Raw genomic sequence first — 21978 nt, forward strand, 5'->3', positions numbered from 1 at the left:
TTAAAAGCACAGTTTCTGTAACAAGAATGCTGGGTTCAAATCCTGACTCCACCATTTATTAGTCCTGTAATCTGAAAAATGGGGTCGGCAGTAGATCCAGCATCACAGGATTGGGTTGAAAAATCCACGTTAGGAAGTTATCCCTTTGGGCGTGCGATCTACACCAGAGCCTAAGGAGCTCCTTCCTAAGCCCCACCTCCTGTCGTTCCCGTGCCGCGCAAGCGCAGCCCGGCTCCCTGGGCTACTCTCCCCAGGCTTGCGTGCCGGTCGTCGGCGGGAGGTTGGGTCTCGCGACGTTCGTGTGCGTGTGCGTGCGCGTGCGCGGTACTCGCGAGCTCGCGCACGCCGCTCCTTGCTCCACGGGGCTGTGGTGGCCTCTTCCTGCTCGGTCCGGTGCTGCGCCGTGAGTGGTGGCTGAGGTCGGAGCTGGGAACCAGCGTCCGCTTCGCCGCTGCCACCGCCCTGTCTGCTTTTCCCTCTGTCTTGGGCTCTCCGCGCAGTGTAGAGGCGCCGGGCTGGAAAGAGAGCGGCGCCAGCGTGAGGTTCCCAGCCGATGGGCAGCCCCTGGGCGCGCTGAGGGGCCGGGCTACTGGCGGCTGAGGTAGGTGGGCGCGCGGGGGTTTGTTAGACTGGCCGGGAGCAGAGTCGGGGCGGCGGGTGCTCGTGGAGGAGGCTAGGAGGGGGCCAGAATGAGGGCCTAGCCAGCTGGTGAGAACAGGTCTCCGACCCGCGCCTGAGAAGGGGCTCTGGCCTAGCTCGGAGCGAGAGGAGGGACCCCGGTCGTAGCCTGCTCTTCTCCGGGCTTGAAGCCATTATTTGGGGGAAATTCCTCCTGCGGCGGGGGGGAGGGGTCACCCTTTCTTTTCTTTGCGAGGTCAGAATCCTCATTCCTCCCCGCCATCACTTTAAATTAATGCTTGCTGGCTTCGAGATGGACGTCTAGATGGAGTGGCCTGTGGACTTGGCCAGCTTGCAGAACTCCGGTGTACGACAGCGGGCTATCAGTTATGATTATCGGAGAGGGTTCACAACCCTCTCTCTACTGTGGGCGTGTATTTGCTGCAAAGTTCTTATTGCTGATACATTAATAACCGCTTTCGGGCACAACAGGTAATGCATTTTTAAACGCCTCTTGTCAAATAAGGATTCCGGCACTGGGGAAACTGCGCCGTGGAGGCACAATTAACGAGTAGAAAGAAGACAAAGAAGACCGTTATTTATGTTCTCTCCTAGTATCAGAACTTTCCGTGGTGGGGCAGGATGCGTCGCTACTGGCATTTGTTTTAGCCTTTGCTGAATAGACTTTCTGAGTGATTGAGGTCGATCACCAATGGACTTTCATTTAGAATTATAAAATCGCATATGATTTTAGCTAGTTGTTACAAGTCAAGTGACCTGAAATAACCTCTGAGAATTATGTGGTGTTCGCTCCTCGGAAGAGAGCAGAACTTGGTTTTCTTGAAAGGAAGATTTTCTCCATGTTTAAAAATGAATGCGTTGTGAAGTTACTAAAAATAGTTATAGTTCTTTATGTTGACAGTGATGACTGCCACATTCAGGAGAAGGAAAAGGAATTATTTCGTAAAGAACAGCTCATGGAAAGACTTCAGGGGTTAAACACACAGTAAAACAGATTCAGGGATGGCAAGTTTTAGCATATGCTTTTAAGAATTCTAATTTAGTCATAGTTAAAATATATCGAAGCTCTTAGTTGATTCCCTTATATTTAGTGAACTATTTTAAAAGATTATTAACCTTTGCTAGTTCTGTAATCTTGGATTTCGTTCAGCCCAAACTTTCTAGAAATGTAGTATTCATTCTGACTCTTATTAGGAAATGTGGCCTGCATGCTTTCATGAACTCTGTACTATAGTATGGGAAGAGTCTTTCAAGAAAGAACAGCTGACGAGCCCTGAGGTGGAACCAGGGAGGCGTTATTAAATGTAGAATTAATGCTTGTATATGCACATACTGCATACAGACATACAAATTCTGGGGCTTCCCTGGTGGCGCAGTGGTGGAGAGTCCGCCTGCCGATGCAGGGGACACGGGTTCGTGCCCCGGTGCGAGAGAATCCCACATGCCGCAGAGCGCGTGAGCCATGGCCAATGGGCCTGCGCGTCCGGAGCCTGCGCTCCACAGCGGGAGAGACCACGGCGGTGAGAGGCCCGCGTACCCCAAACAAAACAAAACAAAACAAAACAAAAAAACATACAAATTCTGCATGCGCCCTCCTGTGTGTGCACGTGTGTTTATGTATGATGGTTATGCACACAAGGATCTAATGGTGCTGACTCCCATCTTAAAAAGTTGACACCTGAAAGTAGAAAGGGATTGGTTTTAGCTCTGTTTCTTGTTTCAGTTAATTTTTTAAAAAAATAATAAATTTACTTATTTATTTGTTTTTGGCTGTGTTGGGTCTTTGTTGCTGCGTGTGGGCTTTCTCTATTTGCGGCGAGCGGGGTCTACTCTTCGTTGCAGTGCACGGGCTTCTCATTGCGGTGGCTTCTCTTGTTGCGGAGCACGGGCTCTAGGCGCGTGGGCTTCAGTATTTGTGGCACGCCGGATCTAGAGCACGGGTTCAGCAGTTGCGGCGCACGGGCTTAGTTGCTCCATGGCATGTGGGATCTTCCTGGACCAGGGCTCGAACCCATGTCCCCTGCATTGGCAGGCAGATTCTTAACCACTGAGCCACCAGGGAAGCCCCTTAATTTACCTAGTTACATGAGTAAAAGTCATAGTAAATTTCTTGTCCAGCTTCTTAATCAGTAATTGAGTAAGTAGAATACTGTACTGATTTCTTGGTGGTAGCAGGGAAGGAAAATATAGAACATACAGAAGACTTGCCCTTTAGAAATGTTCTTTAAATCAGTATCTTACTGTCTTCCCTGGGATAAACAGCTTTACCTCTGTCTATTTTGTGTCCTGATGCTTAGAATAGTGTTTTGCATGGAGTTGGCCCTCAATAAACATGAGCAGTGTCAGAAGTAAATTAACATAATACAAACCAAATTCATAAATTCCTGGAGAAGATTAAAGTAGTTGAAGATGGGTGGATTTTTTTTTTTTTAATTGCAGGTCTACTGTTTAAATGGTGTGTTTTTCTTCAGTGTTGGTTGTCTGAGTAAAGGATATATGGCAGAATCTTGCTTCTGAAAGCCTAACATAATGTAAGCTGAGACTGTATATCCTGAGTGATAATAGATGATGAATGTTCTGATATATTAAGAGAAAATAAAGTTAAAGGAAGTAAGGTCCAGAGGGAAGATTTTGGTAAGTTAGTGATAGGAACTTAAAAGGCATGAGCTATAAACCACTGAAACAGATTATAGGAGAAAACATTTTCTCCCTTTACTGGCAGTGCTACTTGTGGAAGAGAACTGGTACCTTTCTATCTGTTTATACTAGAGCTTTCCAGCAGGGTGATTTCTGAATAATAAAATTGAAAAAGGTATCACTTTGGGAATTCCCTGACAGTCCAGTGGTTAAGACTCTCAGCACTTTCACTGTGTGGCCCAAGCCTCAGGGCACGGCCAAAAGAAAGAAAGAAAAAGTGATCACTTTTTCTCTTATAATCTGCTCAAAGGTCTTAGTGTGTTTCTCTTTGTATTTGCATGTGGTCTCTAGTCTAGTTTTATTGGCAATAAACTAGTATTTTGATTCCTATCTAATTCCTGTGTATATTTCTCAGTTAGTTTATAACTTGTAGGGGAGAGGAATGTGGTTGGTCCCTTCACAAATCCCAACATTGGCTTTTCTTCAATTTGGAAAACAAATCTATTTGATTTAGATGTTGTAGATGTTACCAATAGAAAGGTTCTGTGGATATTTGGAGAGGTTATCAACAGAACGGTTTTATGATTATTTGGAGAAGTTAGCAACAGATTTTATGGATATTTGGAGAGGTAGAGCTTAAGAGGTGAATAAAAACTTCAACAGGAGTGTTTTATTTTATTTTTAAATAAATTTATTTATTTATTTATTTTTGGCTGAGTTAGGTCTTCGTTGCTGTGCGCGGGCTTTCTCTAGTTGCGGCGAGCGGGGGCTACTCTTCGTTGCAGTGCACAGACTTCTCATTGTGGTGGCTTCTCTTGTTGCGGAGCACAGGCTCTAGGCACGCGGGCTTCAGTAGTTGTGGCTCATGGGCTCTAGAACGCAGGCTCAGTAGTTGTGGCGCCTGGGCTTAGTTGCTCCGCGGCATGTGGGATCTTCCCGGGCCAGGGCTCGAACCTGTGTCCCCTGCGTTGGCAGGTGGATTCTTAACCACTGTGCCACCGGGGAAGACCAACAGGAGTATTTGAAATTGAGTTTTCTGTTTTCATTTTAGTATAGCTGAGTGATTCTCATGATAGGTGGCAGATCCCCCCCCCCCAAGGAATATTTGGCAATGTCTGGAGAATATTTTGGTTGTCACAGATTGGGAGGGTAAAGAGGAGGGTGTAGCTACTGACATCAAGAGGGTGGAGTGGGTAGATGCCAGGGATGCTGCTAAGCATCTTAAAATGCACAGGACAACCCCATCCTCCACCCGCCCCCACCCAAAAGAATTATCTGACTCAAATGATAGTGGTGCTGTTGAGAACCCCGGTTGGTTCTGAAGTCAGATTATCTGAATTTGTATTTGGCTTTACCATTTCCTAATGTGTGACCCTGGCAAGTTGCTTAAAGTTCCTGCCTCAGTTTCTGTAAAACAGAGCTAACAGTATGTTCCCCATAGAGTTGAATTGTAGTGATGATTAAGTCAGATAATGTGCAAAGGGCCAAACTTATTACCTGGCACGTAAAAAAATCTCAAAAAACTTTCAGCTAATATCATTACATTTGGAACACATCTTGATTTCTTATTTCTCATCTGAAATTAGAATTTGAGCAAATGAAGTGATAATAAAGTCATTCTCTATCCTTGGGGAATAAGTGAAGGATCACTCCATTTAATATTTGTGTTTAGCTCACTCTTGTTTTATGTTTTCAAGTCTATAAGGCTTCTGCCATAAACAAGTTGCTTCTCATTGTAAATGTTTTTCCTTCATAGTTAAGACTTTAAGCTAGCTGGCCAGTGGCTCTATATCTGTTGATTCTCAGCAAATATTTAGTAATGTAACTGAATTCAGTTCTTTGACTTCATTTCCATTTCCTTTTACCTTTATAACTGAAATAAATTTGCAGTGGTTTTGGCTCACATTGATTATCTATTCTTAGCCTCTGGGAGTAACTATTTTCATAACTGAGGTTTTGGTACAATTTTACATTTATGAAAGGTGCAGGCTAACATCTAACAGCTTGGGGCTGGACCTTCGTATACATTTGTGACTCTTTAGAAATATGAATTGGAACCCATGTGGGTTTTTTTTTGGTTTTTTTGTTTTTTACCTTATTGAAATATAATACTGTAGTCTCTCATTTTCTGTGTGTCTAAACGATATGGCTAAATAGAGAAACAATTCACAGGGATGTATGTCTTCACAGAGAGTTTGGACTGTTTGTTAATAAGCCACAGAGCTCTTGTAAGGGAAGAAGATCCACATCATTATTTATGGTCAAGGGAGAAAGCAGTGTTGCACATTCAACTTTTGTCTTGATAACCACACTTTAAAAATAGAAAGTATTTTATTATGATTGTTACACATATTTTTGTAGTATAAGTCTCTGTAGTTTGTATAAATGTTCACTTATTTCAGCTAATGGAAACCTTTGTTTACCCTTTACGTTGTTATTGCCTCCTGTTTGGATAGAATAGTTTAAAGGGAGTCAGTACCTTTGGCCAACAGATTGTGTTCTTTCCTTAGTACATTCTATCTCTTGTAAAGTGTAACATACACTCAGGATTCTGTATAAATAATAAATGATGATAACGATAAGGAAGTGTCCACCTTGTGAAAACTGGCCAGATCAGAAGTATACATGTGGGAAATATAATGAAAGGCCAAAGGAAGACATTCTAAGAATGCTAGGGAAACTTAAGAAAAAAAGAATCATGTTAATAACAATTCTTGTGTTTATTATTATCTTTTTAGGATTTAGTAGTCTAGAAGAAAAGAGCCTACAAAATGTAACAGATTTCATGTACACACTTTGCTAAGCAGAGAACATTATAACTACAAAATCAGTACTAGAGTTATCTTGCATGGCATTTGTGCCTGCCAGTGATTAAATTGAGAAAAAAAAAAAGTATCTGAATCTGCTGATGTGTGTTTGTTTATAAGTGGTCTGGAGTCCTGCCTGTCAGCTAATTTTAGAGAGCCTGCATAGTTGTTGGAAGACAGACTGTTTTCCCACTAAATGCTGTCATACAGATATATATTTGTATATGTGTATTTATGCATATTTGTCTTATTTTTGGTAGAAAATGATGCATCCCGTTGCCAGCAGTAATCCAGCTTTTTGTGGGCCTGGCAAACCTTCCTGCCTCAGTGAAGATGCCATGAGAGCTGCTGATCAGTTTGACATATATTCCTCCCAGCAAAACAAATACAGCCACACAGTCAGCCACAAACCAATGGCTTGTCAGAGGCAAGACCCATTAAATGAAACACACTTGCAAACTACAAGTGGCAGAAGCATAGAGATAAAAGATGAACTAAAGAAAAAGAAAAATCTCAACCGATCTGGTAAGCGTGGCCGGCCTTCAGGAACCACCAAATCAGCAGGATACCGGACCAGCACAGGCAGACCCCTGGGAACCACCAAAGCAGCTGGATTTAAGACAAGTCCAGGCAGACCTTTGGGTACAACTAAAGCTGCGGGATACAAAGTCAGCCCAGGGAGACCTCCAGGTAGCATTAAAGCTCTATCCCGTCTTGCCGATCTTGGTTATGGCTGTGGGACTGCTGCTTTTCCTTACCCTATGATGCATGGTAGAGCAGTTCATGGCGTAGAGGAAACCAGCAGCGAAATCAAGCCGCCCAATGAGTGAATGAGGCAGGAAAGGTGGGCCAGGTTTAGAAGGAAGATTGTGAATAATCCCAAAGCTTCTTGGTTTTATTTTGACATACATGATTTTATGTCCTGGGCTTTCCAAATTTGTTTTCCCATTTGATTTTTTTTTTTCCTGCTTTTGCTCAGAAACTGTCATATGCTGACAGATGCACTCAGGGCATAGCAGTGGCATTGTATTTGTACATAGGTTCAAATGTAACACCTATCTAAATCATTTTTGCTTTTCCTTTAGAGTTATGGTTGTCTCTCATTTCATTACTACTTTTGGGTCATTCTAAATAGATGCTTCATGTGCTAAACAACTGAAACCATTATACCTATTAGTTTGTGAAGTAAGCTTACAATATAATAAAGATAATATCTAAGGTATTTTTAACTGATGGAACAAAGCAAACTAATGATTCAGGATTACTTGAGATAGTGGCTGTGAGGTTTTTTGTAATATGTTCATGAGACAAGACACAGATATTTGTATGCTTTGGCATTTACTTAGATTTCATATGTTAAAAGTCTTATTTTTAATGTTCTAGGTTTAAGCAGCTTCCTATTTATTGATCTACATGGCATTAATTGATTTAACTATTATTCCTTTAAAAATTCTTTAGTGTTTGCCTTTCAGCCATGTTAGGTTGTGTATTTTTTAATTGCCTAAGAGCATGTATACCAAACACTACAAACAATTCATATTTACAAAAAAAATAAACTTTTTAATAAAAACTGCACATTACATTTTTGGTGAAATATTGAATACAGTGCATTCTGAGAATAGCATATTTAATATAATAGGAAAAAAACATTCTTAAGGTCTGCATGTTGCTATAGTTACTACATTTTGTCTTTCATATACTTAGTTTTAAAGCATTATGCTTAAAACATTTATTAATGTTCATTTATTAAGAATATTTTTTAGTTTTTTCTGATAAATTGTCCCATTGCATTAGCAGTCACTGTGGTTTCAGGTCTGTATCTACCAAAGGACAAAAATTGAATGGTAGACCGTAAAACTGGTATAAACAAAATGTAGTTTTCTGTCAGAACCCAAATATTAAGAAGTATATAGGAATCCATCTATGCATGAAACATGTAAGAAATACGTTGGTTAGTTTAATTAAAAATCTCATGGTGGCTCTAGTGAGACCACTTCATTCAAAATAAATTTTTTTTTCTGACAGTGTTTGCTTTAGAAACAAAATAGATAGGAAAGAAAAAAACGTATTGGGTAGATACATATAGAAGGGACAGGGGGATATCTCTCTTCCCTCTTTCTGAAAGTAATATTCTTTGTTAATATACATTTTATTTATTCTGAGTTCTAAATAAAATAAACTATTATAAACTTTGGATTTGGAAAAAAAAATTCCACTGAACTTTAAAGTTAGTGTATATGTATTTGTGAGCTTAAATGCCTTTGAGATTATAATGTAGATTTGCAGGACCCCAAAACTTTTAAAATAATTAAAAATTTAAAAGGGCACATACTGTGTTGTTTGGGCTTGCTCTCAGTTACTGCAAACTCTGACTGCAAATGGATGTCATGTTTCATACCTTTTTTATCAGGAAAAAAGCAGCAAGCCTTCAGGTGTTCCAGTGATGCCTGACACAATGAGCTGGACTTTATGCTGCTCTTTACAGTAAGAGGTGTTGCATTGTATGTGGGGACTGTGTGTGCACTGGCATCTAAGACAGTGACCTCAACAATTTTAGCTTTGCACAAACCATAGAGAACAATGTTGGATGACTACATAATCAGTTGCAACATTCTGGCAGCTAAATTGCTACAAGAGTTTCTTCTTGCAGAAGCTTAAAATATAAAACTTTTTAAATAATTTACTTAGAACAGTATAACTTCTGACACACACAGATGCTTATGTCTTTATTCATATGTTCATCCATCCACTTTTATTATGTATCTGTCATTTAGTTGTTTCTCAAGATGATGTTCAGCAGTTGGCTGCTTAGAAATCCTCTTTTGAATTCCTGAAAACAGTTGTTTAATTAAATGTTCTTCCATGGAATTATATATATCACTGTCAAGGGTTTGGTTGCAGGTTGTGTTTTATAGTACACCCATTTGACATTTCCCTTTCAGTTTATTTGCTTTCCTGATTTTGTTATACATGCTCTTTCTCCCTGCCTTTTTCTACATTCATTCCCCTCCCCCTTTCTCCATCCTCCAGCACATCTACTCAGTGGTGCTGTGCTGTGTGTCAGAAGATAAAGCAGGTGTGTTAATGTATAATGAATCTTATATACAAGTTAATGAAATGGTGAGATCAACTAAAGGAAGTATGTTCATAACAGTGTTTATTAACATCAGGAGCTATGTCCCAGGGAAAAAAGTGGCGAATGGCTACTTTTGTGAATGGATAACATCATTTAAAAAGCTGAATTTTCTGTGTTCATGTGAGTCGTTACCTGGAGTATTAGATCTGTATGCTGATGAGCATCTCCTGATTCCACTTCCTTTTCTCCTTGTGAACAGTTTGTTGGTGCCATGATGAAGAGAAAGACATCTAAATGATAACATGAATGAAGTCTTAAAATACAAAATATTTTTACTTCTCTATAAAGACTACATTGTGCATCTTTTGTAACACTGTCTCTTGTCATGATAAACACTGAAATAGCATGTTAAACAATTACCTATACTTTAATATATTCAGTTGGGGAAAACTGGCCTTTTCCTCCCACTGTATGATTGTTCCTTGAAAGGTAAATTAGTAATTTTATATTGTGTAATTCTGTTCTTCACAAAATAGGTTTCACTATTCTATATTAAAACTTTGGTCAGAAAATGATCTGCTCTTCAAGTAAGTTTGCTTTACTTTTTTCTTTAAAAAATATTTTAACATGCCTTATTTATTCTTATATTAACAAATTAGGAGCTAATACAGATGAAACTTTCATTTTTTGACAGCTATAACCTTGCATAACTAATCTTTAGCGTGGGATGATTTTGATACTATCTTTGGAGTTTTGCACTGGATATTTAAAAAAATGCTAGCACAGTGTATGGAAGAAAATAAGTGATTAATTTTTAATATTGGGGGATGTTTTAAAAATCAGTATTTCAGTTAGACTAAAAAATTCTTTATATTTTTTATTTACTTTTTAAAAGAAACATCTGTTAAAGTAGTAAAAGTAATATTCATTCCAAATTAATGTTTGTGTGAATTTACATGTATATTTTCATGAAATAAGAATAGCGTTTCTTTGAATTAAGGAGGAAAAAAAATTATCTGGATCCATTTATTAGGTTAAAGGTGATTCATCCAGTGTAAGAAAAACCAGTGTATGAGCTAAAGAAAAAAAAAGAAGTTTCTCTTTTATATTCTAAGAAGCTTTAAAAGAACAATTCAGGGGATATTGACAATAACTGCTACTCTGCCAGTCATTGTCTATATATGCAAGTAAAATTTTATGATCCCTTTATAGTAAAATATCAATATAAGAATTCACAACAGTTCAAAACGTTTTTTCCCTTGAACATAAGATATTTTGATGCTATTATGTTTTTGTTTTTATTATAGCTTAACTATATGCTATTAAACTCTAGGATGTATCTAAATCTTTCCTTTGCTTTCCCCTCCTACTCCAAGTAGATAAATCTGTGCTCTCACAAATAATGTATTTAATTTTTGGAAAATTTAATGCTATAGTAAATCAAGCGTGTGATTTATAGTAATCAGACCACTTTGATTCTTTGAGTTTCACAGTTTCCTTTTTCCACAGGTAATTATGGAGAAAATAATTACCAGTTAACTGATATAAGCACGCTGTTCTCTGCTGTAAAAAGTCTGAATAGATACTGTGTATGTTTTTATGTCCATGAACTTGAGCTACTCGTGTGCAATTATGTGTATGGGAATGGAGTAGTGTTCATGATTTGTATCTACATCATCATATGGATGTATATTTATTAATAAAGTCATTACTTTAAAACCAACTATGTTTACTACTTTATTTCTTAGCAAAGTATTTTCCAAGTAGGGTAATTGTAAATGGTAAAACCTCTTTCATGATTGGTGGTCTTGTATTTTCCTTGGGTTGTGCTTTCTGAAATCTGCCTCTCTCTACTTGTTTTTCTCAAAATAGTAATTATTTATATATTTGTACTTTAAACTTCTAACTTATAAATGAATTTCATTTTCTTCCAATTATTAAGATACTTCAGGCTAATGGTTCTGCTAAAGGCTTAAATTATTAATTTTTTAAAATAAATTTATTTATTTTTGGCTGCCATTGGGTCTTTGTTGCTACGCACGGGCTTTCTCTAGTTGCAGCAAGTGGGGGCTACTCTTCGTTGCGGTGCGCTGGCTTCTCATTGTGGTGGCTTCTCTTGTTGTGGAGCATGGGCTCTAGGCACACGGGCTTCAGTAGTTGTGGCATGTGGGCTCAGTATTTGTCGCTCATGGGCTTAGTTGCTCCACCGCATGTGGGATCTTCCTGGACCAGAGCTTGAATCTGTGTCGCCTGCATTGGTAGGCGGATTCTTAACCACTGTGCCACCAGGGAAGCCCTAAAGGCTTAAATTTAAGTGTGATTGATCCTTTTAGTTTGAAAAGTTTAGATATTAAACGTGGCTAACTTTTTTAGTGTTAACCTTAGGGATAGCAGCATGTGCATATTTTGTAACTGTCAAATATTGGAGATATAAAAAGAAAAACACTTTCTCCTAATTATTCGAATATCTAATTACCTTTTCCATTTTCTCTGAATCCTGCGTATCATCTGGAACAGAGGCTGGCAAACTAAGACCCACTGCCTGTTTTTGTAGTTTTATTAGATTAGCCATTCCCATTTGTTTACATATTGTCTCTGGCTGCTCTTGCACTACAATGGCAGACTTGAGTAGTTGTGACATAAGTCCTGCAAAGCCTACAATATTTACTGATTATTCCTTTCCTTACAGAAAAGTTTGCTGACCCCCCTTATCTAGAAGGATAAATTGGAGTAGGAAACAACAAATACAATTTAAAATTGAATTTCAAAACCTGAGCAAGTGATGGTTTTTGGTTGTTTTTTTTTTTTTTCTGGCCACACCATACGGCATGTGGAACTTCACTGACCAGGGATCGAATCCATACTCCCTGCAGTGGAAGTGCAGAATCTTAACCACTGGACCACCAGGGAAGCCTAGTGATGGCTTTTTTTTTTTTTTTTTTTTTTTTTTAGTAATTTTATTATTTATTTATTGGCTGCATTGGGTCTTCGTTGCTGCGCATGGGCTTTCTGTCTAGTTGCAGTGAGCGGGGGCTACTCTTCATTGCGGCACGTGGGCCTCATTGCGGTGGCCTCTCTTGTGGAGCACAGGCTCTAGGTGCATAGGCTTCAGTAGTTGTGGCATGCGGGCTCAGTAGTTGTGACTCGCGGGCTCTAGAGTGCAGGCTCAGTAGTTGAGTCTTTAACTCAGGTTTAAGTTAGGTTCCTAACTTAAAGGAAACTTGTAGCTGCTTCAAAATCAGTGTCAACTATAAATGTTATCTAAAAAACAAAGTACAGAACCCCATTGGAGTGCAAGTATAAACAGGTACAGTAATAATGGCTTCTTAGTACAGTGCTTGCCATAAATAATAAATACATGATTTATTTTGTTAAACCATTGCAGTTTTATTGAATGGTGTCAAAGGAGTTGGAATATCCCTTTACTGGTAAGAAAACTTGAACGCCAGAGAGGTTAAATAATTTACCCAGAGTCATGACACCCAGTAAGTGGTAAGAGTCAGCATCTGAACCCATGCAAACCTGGGGCTCTTAAGCTTCTACTCACCATTGGAAAAATTTTAAAAAGAGGTTCTGCTTTTAGTAGGTATTTTTGTGCTGGCCCTGAAATAGATAAATGTGGCCATGGAATTCTAATAATTTGTTTTGTCTCCTTGCCAGTGGCCATTCTTTTCTGACAACCTAAGGGATCTTGAAGTAGCTTCTTTGTAAGGAGGGTGACGGAGCCTTTTTTTTTTAGTTTTCTCGGTCATTTTTCTCATTACTCTTTTAAAATCTTTGAAGTTGTTGTTTTTTTTTTTTTTTTTTTAATTTATTTCACTGCATTGGGTCTTAGTTGCGGCACCCAGGATCTTCGTTGCGGCCTACTGGATCTTTCAATGCAGCGCGCGGGCTCTTCGCTGCAGCGCATGGACTTCTCTCTACTTGTAGCACCACAGGCTCGGTAGCTGCAGTGCACGGGCTTAGTTGCTCCGCAGCATGTGGGATCTTAGTTCCCCCACCAGGGATTGAACCCGCTTCCCCTGCCTTGGAAGGTGGATTCTTAACCACTGGACCACTAGGGAAGTCCCCCATAAAATCTTTAAAGTTTTTAAATCTTCAGAAATCTTTCAAAATCTTCATTCTGTTAGGCATTTATTTCCATATGACTGGGGCATGTTTTTAAGTACAGAATCTGCCCATTTTGTCTTTGAGCTGCCTGGTGCTGGTCTGTGACCTCTGAAGTTGGTTTGTGATCTGTTGTCTATCATTTGTCCCATTGTCCTTGGGCTAGCTTTTCTTGGGATAAGAAGTTGCATGTAGAATGGCAGTCACCCTAGTTGCTGACTTATAGCTGCACGTGACCTATGGGCACCACAGACACATAAGTTCTTTTTCCTTGTCTCTTTCGTATTGTTTTTACTTTCTGATTTTGTTAATTTGCCTCAGATAACATATCAATTCTTTATATATGTGTGTGTGTGTGTGTGTGTGTGTACACACACACACACACACACATTTATTTATTTATTTTTGGCTGCATTGGGTCTTTGTTGACACGCCTGGGCTTCCTCTAGTTGCAGTGAGTGGGGGCCACTCTTTGTGGCGGTGCACGGGCTTCTCATTGCGGTGGCTTCTCTTTTTTTTTTTTTTCCGTTACCCGGGCCTCTCACTGTTGTGGCCTCTCCCATTGTGGGGCACAGGCTCTGGACGCACAGGCCCAGCGGCCATGGCTCACGGGCCCAGCCGCTCTGCCGCATGTGGGATCTTCCCGGACCAGGGCACGAACCCGTGTCCGCTGCATCGGCAGGCGGACTCTCAACCACTGCACCACCAGGGAAGCCCCAGTGCAGTGGCTTCTCTTGTTGTAGAGCATGGGCTCTAAGCACATGAGCTTCAGTAGTTGTGGCACGTGGGCTCAGTAGTTGTGGCTTGCGGGCTCTAGAGTGCAGGCTCAGTAGTTGTGGTGCATGGGCTTAGTTGCTCGGCGGCATGTGGGATCTTCCTGGACCAGGGCTTGAAACTGTGTCCCCCGCATTGACAAGCAGATTCTTAACCACTGCGCCACCAGGGAAGTCTCAACATATCAATTCTTTCTCATTAATGAAGATATTTTTAACTAGTTTCAAAAATTACTAGTTTCTATGTTTATATGACTCTTGGTTCATAATCTGTTTTTGATATTGGAAATTTTAATCTTTATTTTATTAGGTCTATGTAGTTTTTCTGAAAATCTGAAGTCTCCCATTTCATCTGCCTTTCTGTATCCTGTGTGTTAAAAATTAGGCCTTATAGTAGTTACAGTTGTAACAAAGAGACCCCAAAATGTGATGGCTCTGATAAGGCTAGCACATTTCTCACCACTTAAGTGTCCTGTGCTGTCCTCCATGCAGTCTTTCAAGGACCTGGGCTCTAACTGACTTTGCCGTTTTCAAAATACGGCTTCTGAGATTACTCAGTTTTCATTTTAGCCCCTGAATTGGAGGACTTTGGAAGTCCAAGCCGTTTTAAGTAAATAAGTTATATAACTTCTCACATTCTTTTGACAGTATGTTGGTCACATGAATACATATAGCTGCAAGAGACACTAGGAAGTGTAATCTCTACTTGGGCAGCCAGGTCTAGTTACGCAAGGAGAGAATGGATTTTAGTGGCAATCTCTACCACATCTCTATAGGTAAGTAAGGGTTGTGGGCTGAAGTTGGGGTAGAATGAAGAAGCAAAATCCTACAGATTACGTGAAACCAAATTGAGTGTTTTGAAGTGAATTTAAGTCATTGTTAGGTGTCGTTTTAAAAAAAATTGTTAATTTACTGAATATTTGCATACCATGATTGAGCCAAACACTCTTCTGGGTGCACTAGACTACTGGTTTGTAGTCTAATGAAAGATTTGGATAAGTAATCAGAAAATTATACAATATGATGAATACTGTTTCTGGGGTAAATGGGGGGTCTATGAGAGTGCTCCAAATGACATTTAATCTGGGAGCTGAAAGATGAGTATGGATTGGTGTGTGGAGGAGGGGGAGAGTATTAGGGACAGGAAAAATAACATACACATATACGCAAACCTGGAAGAATTGTGTATATGAAATTCTTTAAACAAATTACTGTGTATGGTTGTTGGTGGTGAACAAGGGTTGAGAAGTGGAGATGAAATGGACCAGATCATAGAAGAGCCCTGAAAATCAATTTAAAGAGTTTCTGTTTCCTTTTGAGGACAATGGCAAGCCATTGGAAGGTTTTAAATAAGGGAATGACACTCGCAGTTGTAGTTTAGGTTGGCTTGGAGGAGGAAAGTCAGAGGCAGGCAAGAGTGGTAAAGTCTCATTTGAGTGAGATACTCAGATTAAGATCAGGCAGTGGGGAAGAGAGAAGTGGACAGACTGTGATCTGAAATAGGTAGTTAATAAAACTTGGCGTCAGTAATGGAAAGAGAGGAGTCAATGAGTGGTGACAGTATTAAGTAGGCTAAGGAGCATGTGAGTGTGTGCATGCACATGCACACATGGTAGGGGGAGTTGGTTAGATAGGGTATATCCAAGCCAAATACATAAGACAGATTAAGATGCCCCTGCCTATATCGAGGGGTTACATTTCTCCTGGTATAGCTCAAGATCTATCCCTTTGTAAATGAAAGTAAATACTGTTTTTATTGCTGGTGGAGGGTGTGGGGCCAAAAGGAGCTACTCTCTTTTTTTTTAACATTAGTTTCAGGTGTACAACATAATGATTTGCTATTTGTATATATTGTGAAATGATCACAGTAAGTCTAGTTAGTTAACATCCATCACCATCCATAGTTGCAGAATTCTTTTTTCTTGTGATGAGAACTTTTAAGATCTAGCAATTTTCAAATATGAAACATAATATTATTAACTGTGGTCACCATGCTGCACATTACATCCCCATGACTTATTTATTTTATAACTGGAAGTTTGTACCTTTTGACTCCACTCACCCCTTTAGCCCACACCCCACCCCCTACCAACCTGTCGCACACCAGTCTGTTCTCTGTAAGCTTGGTTTTGATTTTTGTTTCTTAGGTTCCACATAAAAGTGAGATCTTACAGTATTTGTCTTTCTCTGATTTATTTCACTAAGCTTAATACCCTAAGGGTCCATCCATGTTGTCGCAAATGGCAAGATTTGTTCTATTTTATGACTGAATAATATTTCGGTGTATAGATAAACATATATAGATTTCTATTTCTATATGTCACATTTTCTTTATCCATTCTTCTGTCAATGGACTCTCAGGTTGTTTCCATATCTTGGCCATTGTAAATAATGCTGCAATGAACATGGGAGTGCATATATCTTTCCGTGTTAATGTTTTCATTTTCTTTGGATAAATAGCCAGAGTGGAATTACAAGATCACGTGGTAGTTCTATTTTTAATTTTTTGAGGAACTTCCATACTGTTTTCCACAGTGGCTGCAGCACTTTACGTTCCCACTGACAGTGCACAAGTGTTCCCTTTTCTCCACATCCTCTCCAATGCTTGTTATTTCTTGTCTTTTTGATAATAGCCATTCTAACAGATGTGGGGACCACTTCTGAAAATAAAGAATTCGTTATATTTTAGGTAAAAAAAACCCCACTTTAATTGGTAATTTTCCCAAGCTTTCAACTGACCTAATAAATTCAACAACCTTAGTAACTGTTGAGCATCTCCTGTACAATGTAGCAGCTCACATACTGAACAAGACACAAGTCCCTAACCTCTAGGAACGCATACTAGAAAACATGCCTTAATATGTAGAACGTAAACCATGTAATGCAATTTTTATTTGTTCTGAATTGATATTTTAACATGCTTTATCTCTCAAACTAGCTAATTAATTTTAGCACAGAGCCAGTGAAACTCCAGCCCATCTGCTTAGTCCTAAGCTTTAGGCTTGTTTTTAGATGAATTTCCACAGAAAAACTGGTTATTGTGCTCACTCTCTTATAAGCTCAGAAGTATCAGATAATCCTGTAACAAACCATAATGGAAAAGAATATGAAAAAGTATATGTGTATAACTGAATCACTTTGCTATACACTAGAAACTAACACAACATTGTGCATCAACTATACTTCAATAAAAAGTAAATTAAGAAAAGAAGTATCAGATAAGAGATCATTCATAAATCATGATGATGCTGGCTTTTAGATCATGTTGGGAGCTACTTCTATGGCTGTTGTGCTCCCTCTGTCACATAAAGAAACAATAACTGCAAAGTGTTACGCACCCTCAATATGCCAAGTGCAGAATGGCTATGACTGAAACTGATCATGATTTTTTTTTGAGTAACTGTAGGACTGTAACAAAAACAGCACATACAGAAGAAGTCTTTGTAAAAATTCTGTTTAATTTTGGAAATTACAAACTTTCACAAAACTTAGTAAAAATAAGAGTATAATGACCCTCCATGTGGCCATCACCAAGCTTTAGAAATTAAAAATTCAAGACCTTTCTTTTGTTTTTTAATCTATATCCCTACCCACTCTCTTTCCCCCTCAATTATTTTGAAGTGAATTCTCCAAATCATATCATGTCATCCTAAAATATTTCAATACATAAATCTAAAACTAAAGACTTTCTAAAACACATAAGCATGATACCATTATTACACTTTTAAAAATAATAATTCCTAGATATCACCAAGTATCCAGAAAGCGTTAAAATTGTCCTAATTTGGGAATTCCCTAGCGGTCCAGTGGTTAGGACTCAGCACTTCCACTGCCAGGGACCCCGGTTCAATCCCTGGTGAAGGAACTAAGATCTCACAAGCTATACAGTGTGGACAAAAAAAAAATTGTCCTAATTTTCCGATAGTTGTAAGAAAAAATTATTTAATTGCTGTCTCTTTATTGAAGTATAATTTACATATCAAAAAATTCACCCTTTGTAAGTATACAGTTCATTGTATTTTGTATGTCTAACCAATTATTCCAGCACCATAAGACTATCCTTTCCCCCACTGAATTACTTTGGCATGTTTGTTGAGAATCAATTGACCATAAATGTATAAGTTTATATCTGGCCTTTCTTGTCTATCCCATTGATTTATATGCTAGTACTTATACCAATACTACACTTCCTTGATTTATATAGTTTTATAATAAGTTTTGAAATCAGGTAGTGTAAGTCTTCGTACTTTGTTTTTCTTCCTTAAAATTGTGTTGGCTATTTTGGTCTTTATGTTTCCTTATAGATTTTAGGATACATTTGTCAGTTTCTACAAATCCCCATTATTTTGTTAGGGATTATATTTTATCTATAGATTAATTTGGAAAGATGTGCCATCATAACAATATTCCAATTTAAGAACATGGTATATCTCTCCATTGGCTTTGGTATTCCTTGATTTCTCTCAGCAGTGTTTTATAGATTTCAGTGTATAAAACTTCCACTTATTTTGTTAAATTTATTCCTAGATATTTTATTATGTTTAAATATATATATATATATATATATATATATTAATCTATTTATTTGGCTGCGCTGGGTCTTTCTTAGTTGCAGCACACAGGATCCTTAGTGGCGGCATGTGGGATCCTTTTTTTTTCAGTTGCGGCACGCGGGCTCTTAGTTGCAGCACGCGGGATCTAGTTCCCTGACCAGGGATCAAATCCCGGACCCCCTGCATTGGGAGCGCGGAGTCTTAACCGCTGGACCACCAGGGAAGTCCCGATATTTTATTATTTTTGATGATATTATAAATGGAATTGTTTTCTTTATTTCACTTTAAGTATTGTTTGTTGCTCGTATGCAGAAATACAGTCCATTTTGTGTATTGATCTTGTATCTGGTAACCTTGCTAAACTAACGTAGTATTTCTGGTAGTTTTCTGGGGAGTTTCCATAGGATTTTCTACATTCAAAATCATGCCATCTCTGAATAAGGACAGTTCTTTCTTTCCAAACTCTACACCTTTAATTTCTTTTCATTGCTTACTGCACTGGCTAGAACCTTCAATACGATGTTGAATAGAAATAGAGTGGACATCATTGCCTTATTCCTGTTGTTAGCAGGAAAACATTCAGTCTTTCGTCATTAAGTGTAATGTTAGCTGTATGTTTATGGTAGATATCCTTTAAGAGGAAGTTCCCTTTGTTTCTAGTTTTTTGAAAGTTTGTTTTTTTTTAATCATGATTGTGTGGAATTTTGTAAATGTTTTTTCTGCATCAATTGATCATGTGGTTTCTACATTATTCTACAAATAGTTCTATTTTATTCAATATGGTATATTACATTAATAGATTTTTTTGGATGTTAAACCATTTTTGTATTCCTGGGACCCATGGTTTATAATTCATTTTATATATTGCTGGATTTTGTTTGCTAATATTTTCTTAATAATTTTTGTCACATAAGTGTTAGAACTACCATCCAAACAAGGTGCACAGCTGCATTCAATCTCTATGTCTCTTAAGCCTCTCTTATGGATTCCATTTCTCTTTTTCCCCTCTTGTAATTTATTTGTTGAAGAAACTAGGTCATTTCCCCCCAAATTCTGAATTTTGTTGATTGCATTTTCATGGTGTTATTTATTTATTTTAAATTTTTTAATTTATTTTTTGGCTGTATTGGGTCTTCGTTGCTGCGCGCGGGCTTTCTCTAATTGCAGCGAGCGGGGACTACTCTTTGTTGCAGTGCGCGGGCTTCTCATTGCGGTGGCTTCTCTTGTTGCAGAGCATGGGCCCTAGGCATGTGGGCTTCAGTAGTTGCAGCATGTGGGCTCAGTAGTTGTGGCTCACGGGCTCTAGAGCGCAGGCTAAGTAGTTGTGGTGCATGGGCTTAGTTGCTCCACGGCATGTGGGATCTTCCTGAACCAGGGATCAAACCCGTGTCCCCTGCATTGGCAGGCAGATTCCTAACCACTGTGCCACCCAGGAAGTCCCTCCTATGGTGTTATTTGAAGTTCTCTAACTCCTGTATTTTCTGTAAATTGGTAGTGAGCTGTAGAGGTGTTATGAGATTCCATGTTGATTTTTTGTCCATCTTAGGTATAGTGTTTTGCACTTCCTATTTCATCATATTAGTTTGTCCATAATAACTGATTGTCTTTTATGGTGATATTAAAGTGTTCTTAGCCTGATTCATCCATTTAAAAATTCCTCTTCAGCTTTTCACTTAATGGTTTTAATAGCTATAGATAGATAGATAGAAAGATAGATAAAGATATATTACAGGAATTGGCTCATGAGATTAAGGAGGCCAAGAAGTTCCATGATCTGCCACCTGCAAGCTAGAGAACCAGGAAGCTGGTGGTGTAATTCACTCTGATTCTAAAGGCCTGAAAACCAGGGAGCCAGTGGTTTTAGTCCCAGTCCAAAGGCTCAAGAATCAGGGGGCCAATGATGCAAGTCCCGCGCCAAGTCCAAAGACCTGAAAACCAGGAGCGCCAATGTCTGAGGACAAGAAAAAATGGATGTTCCAGCTCAAGTTAAAAAGAAAATTTGCCCTATTTCTACCACTTTCTTCTATTCAGATCCTCAACAGACTGGACGATGCTTACTTGCAATGGTGAGGGTGATCTTTTCTCAGTCTACCTAGTCAAATGCTAATCTCTTCCAGAGACACCCTTGCAGCACACCCAGAAATAATGTTTTACCTGCTATCTGGGCATCCCTTAGCCCAGGCAAGTTGACACGTAAAATTAACCATCATAGTAGCCTTTGATGATGGCCTAGCTTCATTATTTCATTAGGAGCTGCTAAATGGCAATTTAAAATTCTATTGTTTCTTTAATTGGCTCAAATATTTCTATACAAATAAGCTTCCCCTTGTCAAATATTTGGTTACCCTGAAATAAACTTTGTGTGGGAAGGACACATAAACACCTAATTCTTTCCTTTTACCTATCAGTTTTCAGAATAATGAGTTCTCTAGCATCTTCCAAAGGTGATTAGTTAGTTAAAATTTCTTACTTACCAGTGGGGAGAGGGAAGGCAGGAGAGGCAAATAAGGGTATGGGGTTAAGAGATACAAACTACTATGTATAAAATAAATAAACAAGGTTATATTGTATAGCACATGGAAATATAGCCATTATTTTGTAATAACTTTAAAAATTTTTTATTGGAGTATAGTTCATTTACAGTGTTGTGTTAGTTTCAGGTGTACAGCAAAGTGAATCAGTTATACATATATATATATATCCACTCTTTTTTTTTTTTAGATTCTTTTCCCATATAGGCCATTACAGAGTATTGAATAGAGTTCCCTGTGCTATACAGCAGGTTCTTATTAGTTACCTGTTTTATATATAGTAGTGTGTATGTGTCAATCCCAGTCTCCCAGTTTATCCTCCCTGCCATCCCTCCCCTTATCTGCTGGTAGCCATAAGTTTGTTTTCTACATCCATGACTCTACTTCTGTTTTGTAAATAAGTTCAGTTGTACCCTTTTTTTTAAGATTCCACATATAAGCGATATCATATGATATTTGTCTTTCTGTGGCTGACTTACTTCACTCAGTATGACAATCTCTAAGTCCATCCACGTTGCTGCAAATGGCATTATTTTGTTCTCTTTATGACTGAGTAATATTCCACTGTATATACATACCACATCTTCTTTATCCATTCCTCAATTGGTGGACATTTAGGTTGTTTCCATATCCTGGCTATTGTAAATAGTTCTGCAGTGAACATTGGTGTGCATGTATTTTTTTGAATTATGGTTTTCTCCAGGTATATGCCCAGGAGTGGGATTGCTGGGTCATATGGTAGTTCTATTTTTAGTTTTTTAAGGAACCTCCATACTGTTCTCCATAGTGGCTGTACCAATTTACATTCCCACCAACAGTGTAGAAGGGTTCCCTTTTCTCCACACCCTCTCCAGC

The 21978-nt window shown here is 38.7% G+C and overlaps 1 protein-coding gene across 2 annotated transcripts; it reads left to right on the plus strand.

Annotated features, from left to right (window-relative positions):
* The first annotated feature begins 346 nt into the window (after window positions 1-346).
* On the plus strand, window positions 347-10864 carry C3H5orf24 (chromosome 3 C5orf24 homolog). 2 transcript variants are annotated; one of them, XM_060093378.1, is made up of 3 exons: window positions 347-601; window positions 6344-6773; window positions 8494-10864. In XM_060093378.1, exons 2-3 carry the CDS (start codon window positions 6347-6349, stop codon window positions 8532-8534), a joined length of 468 nt encoding a protein of 155 aa, XP_059949361.1. In that variant the 5' UTR covers window positions 347-601; window positions 6344-6346; the 3' UTR covers window positions 8535-10864. The 2 variants fall into 2 exon arrangements, with proteins under 2 accessions (XP_059949361.1, XP_059949360.1); XM_060093377.1 differs by having other exon boundaries at window positions 6344-10864.
* Window positions 10865-21978: the final 11114 nt, after the last annotated feature.

Source organism: Mesoplodon densirostris, chromosome 3, assembly GCF_025265405.1.
Source record: "Mesoplodon densirostris isolate mMesDen1 chromosome 3, mMesDen1 primary haplotype, whole genome shotgun sequence".
NCBI lineage: Eukaryota > Metazoa > Chordata > Mammalia > Artiodactyla > Ziphiidae > Mesoplodon > Mesoplodon densirostris.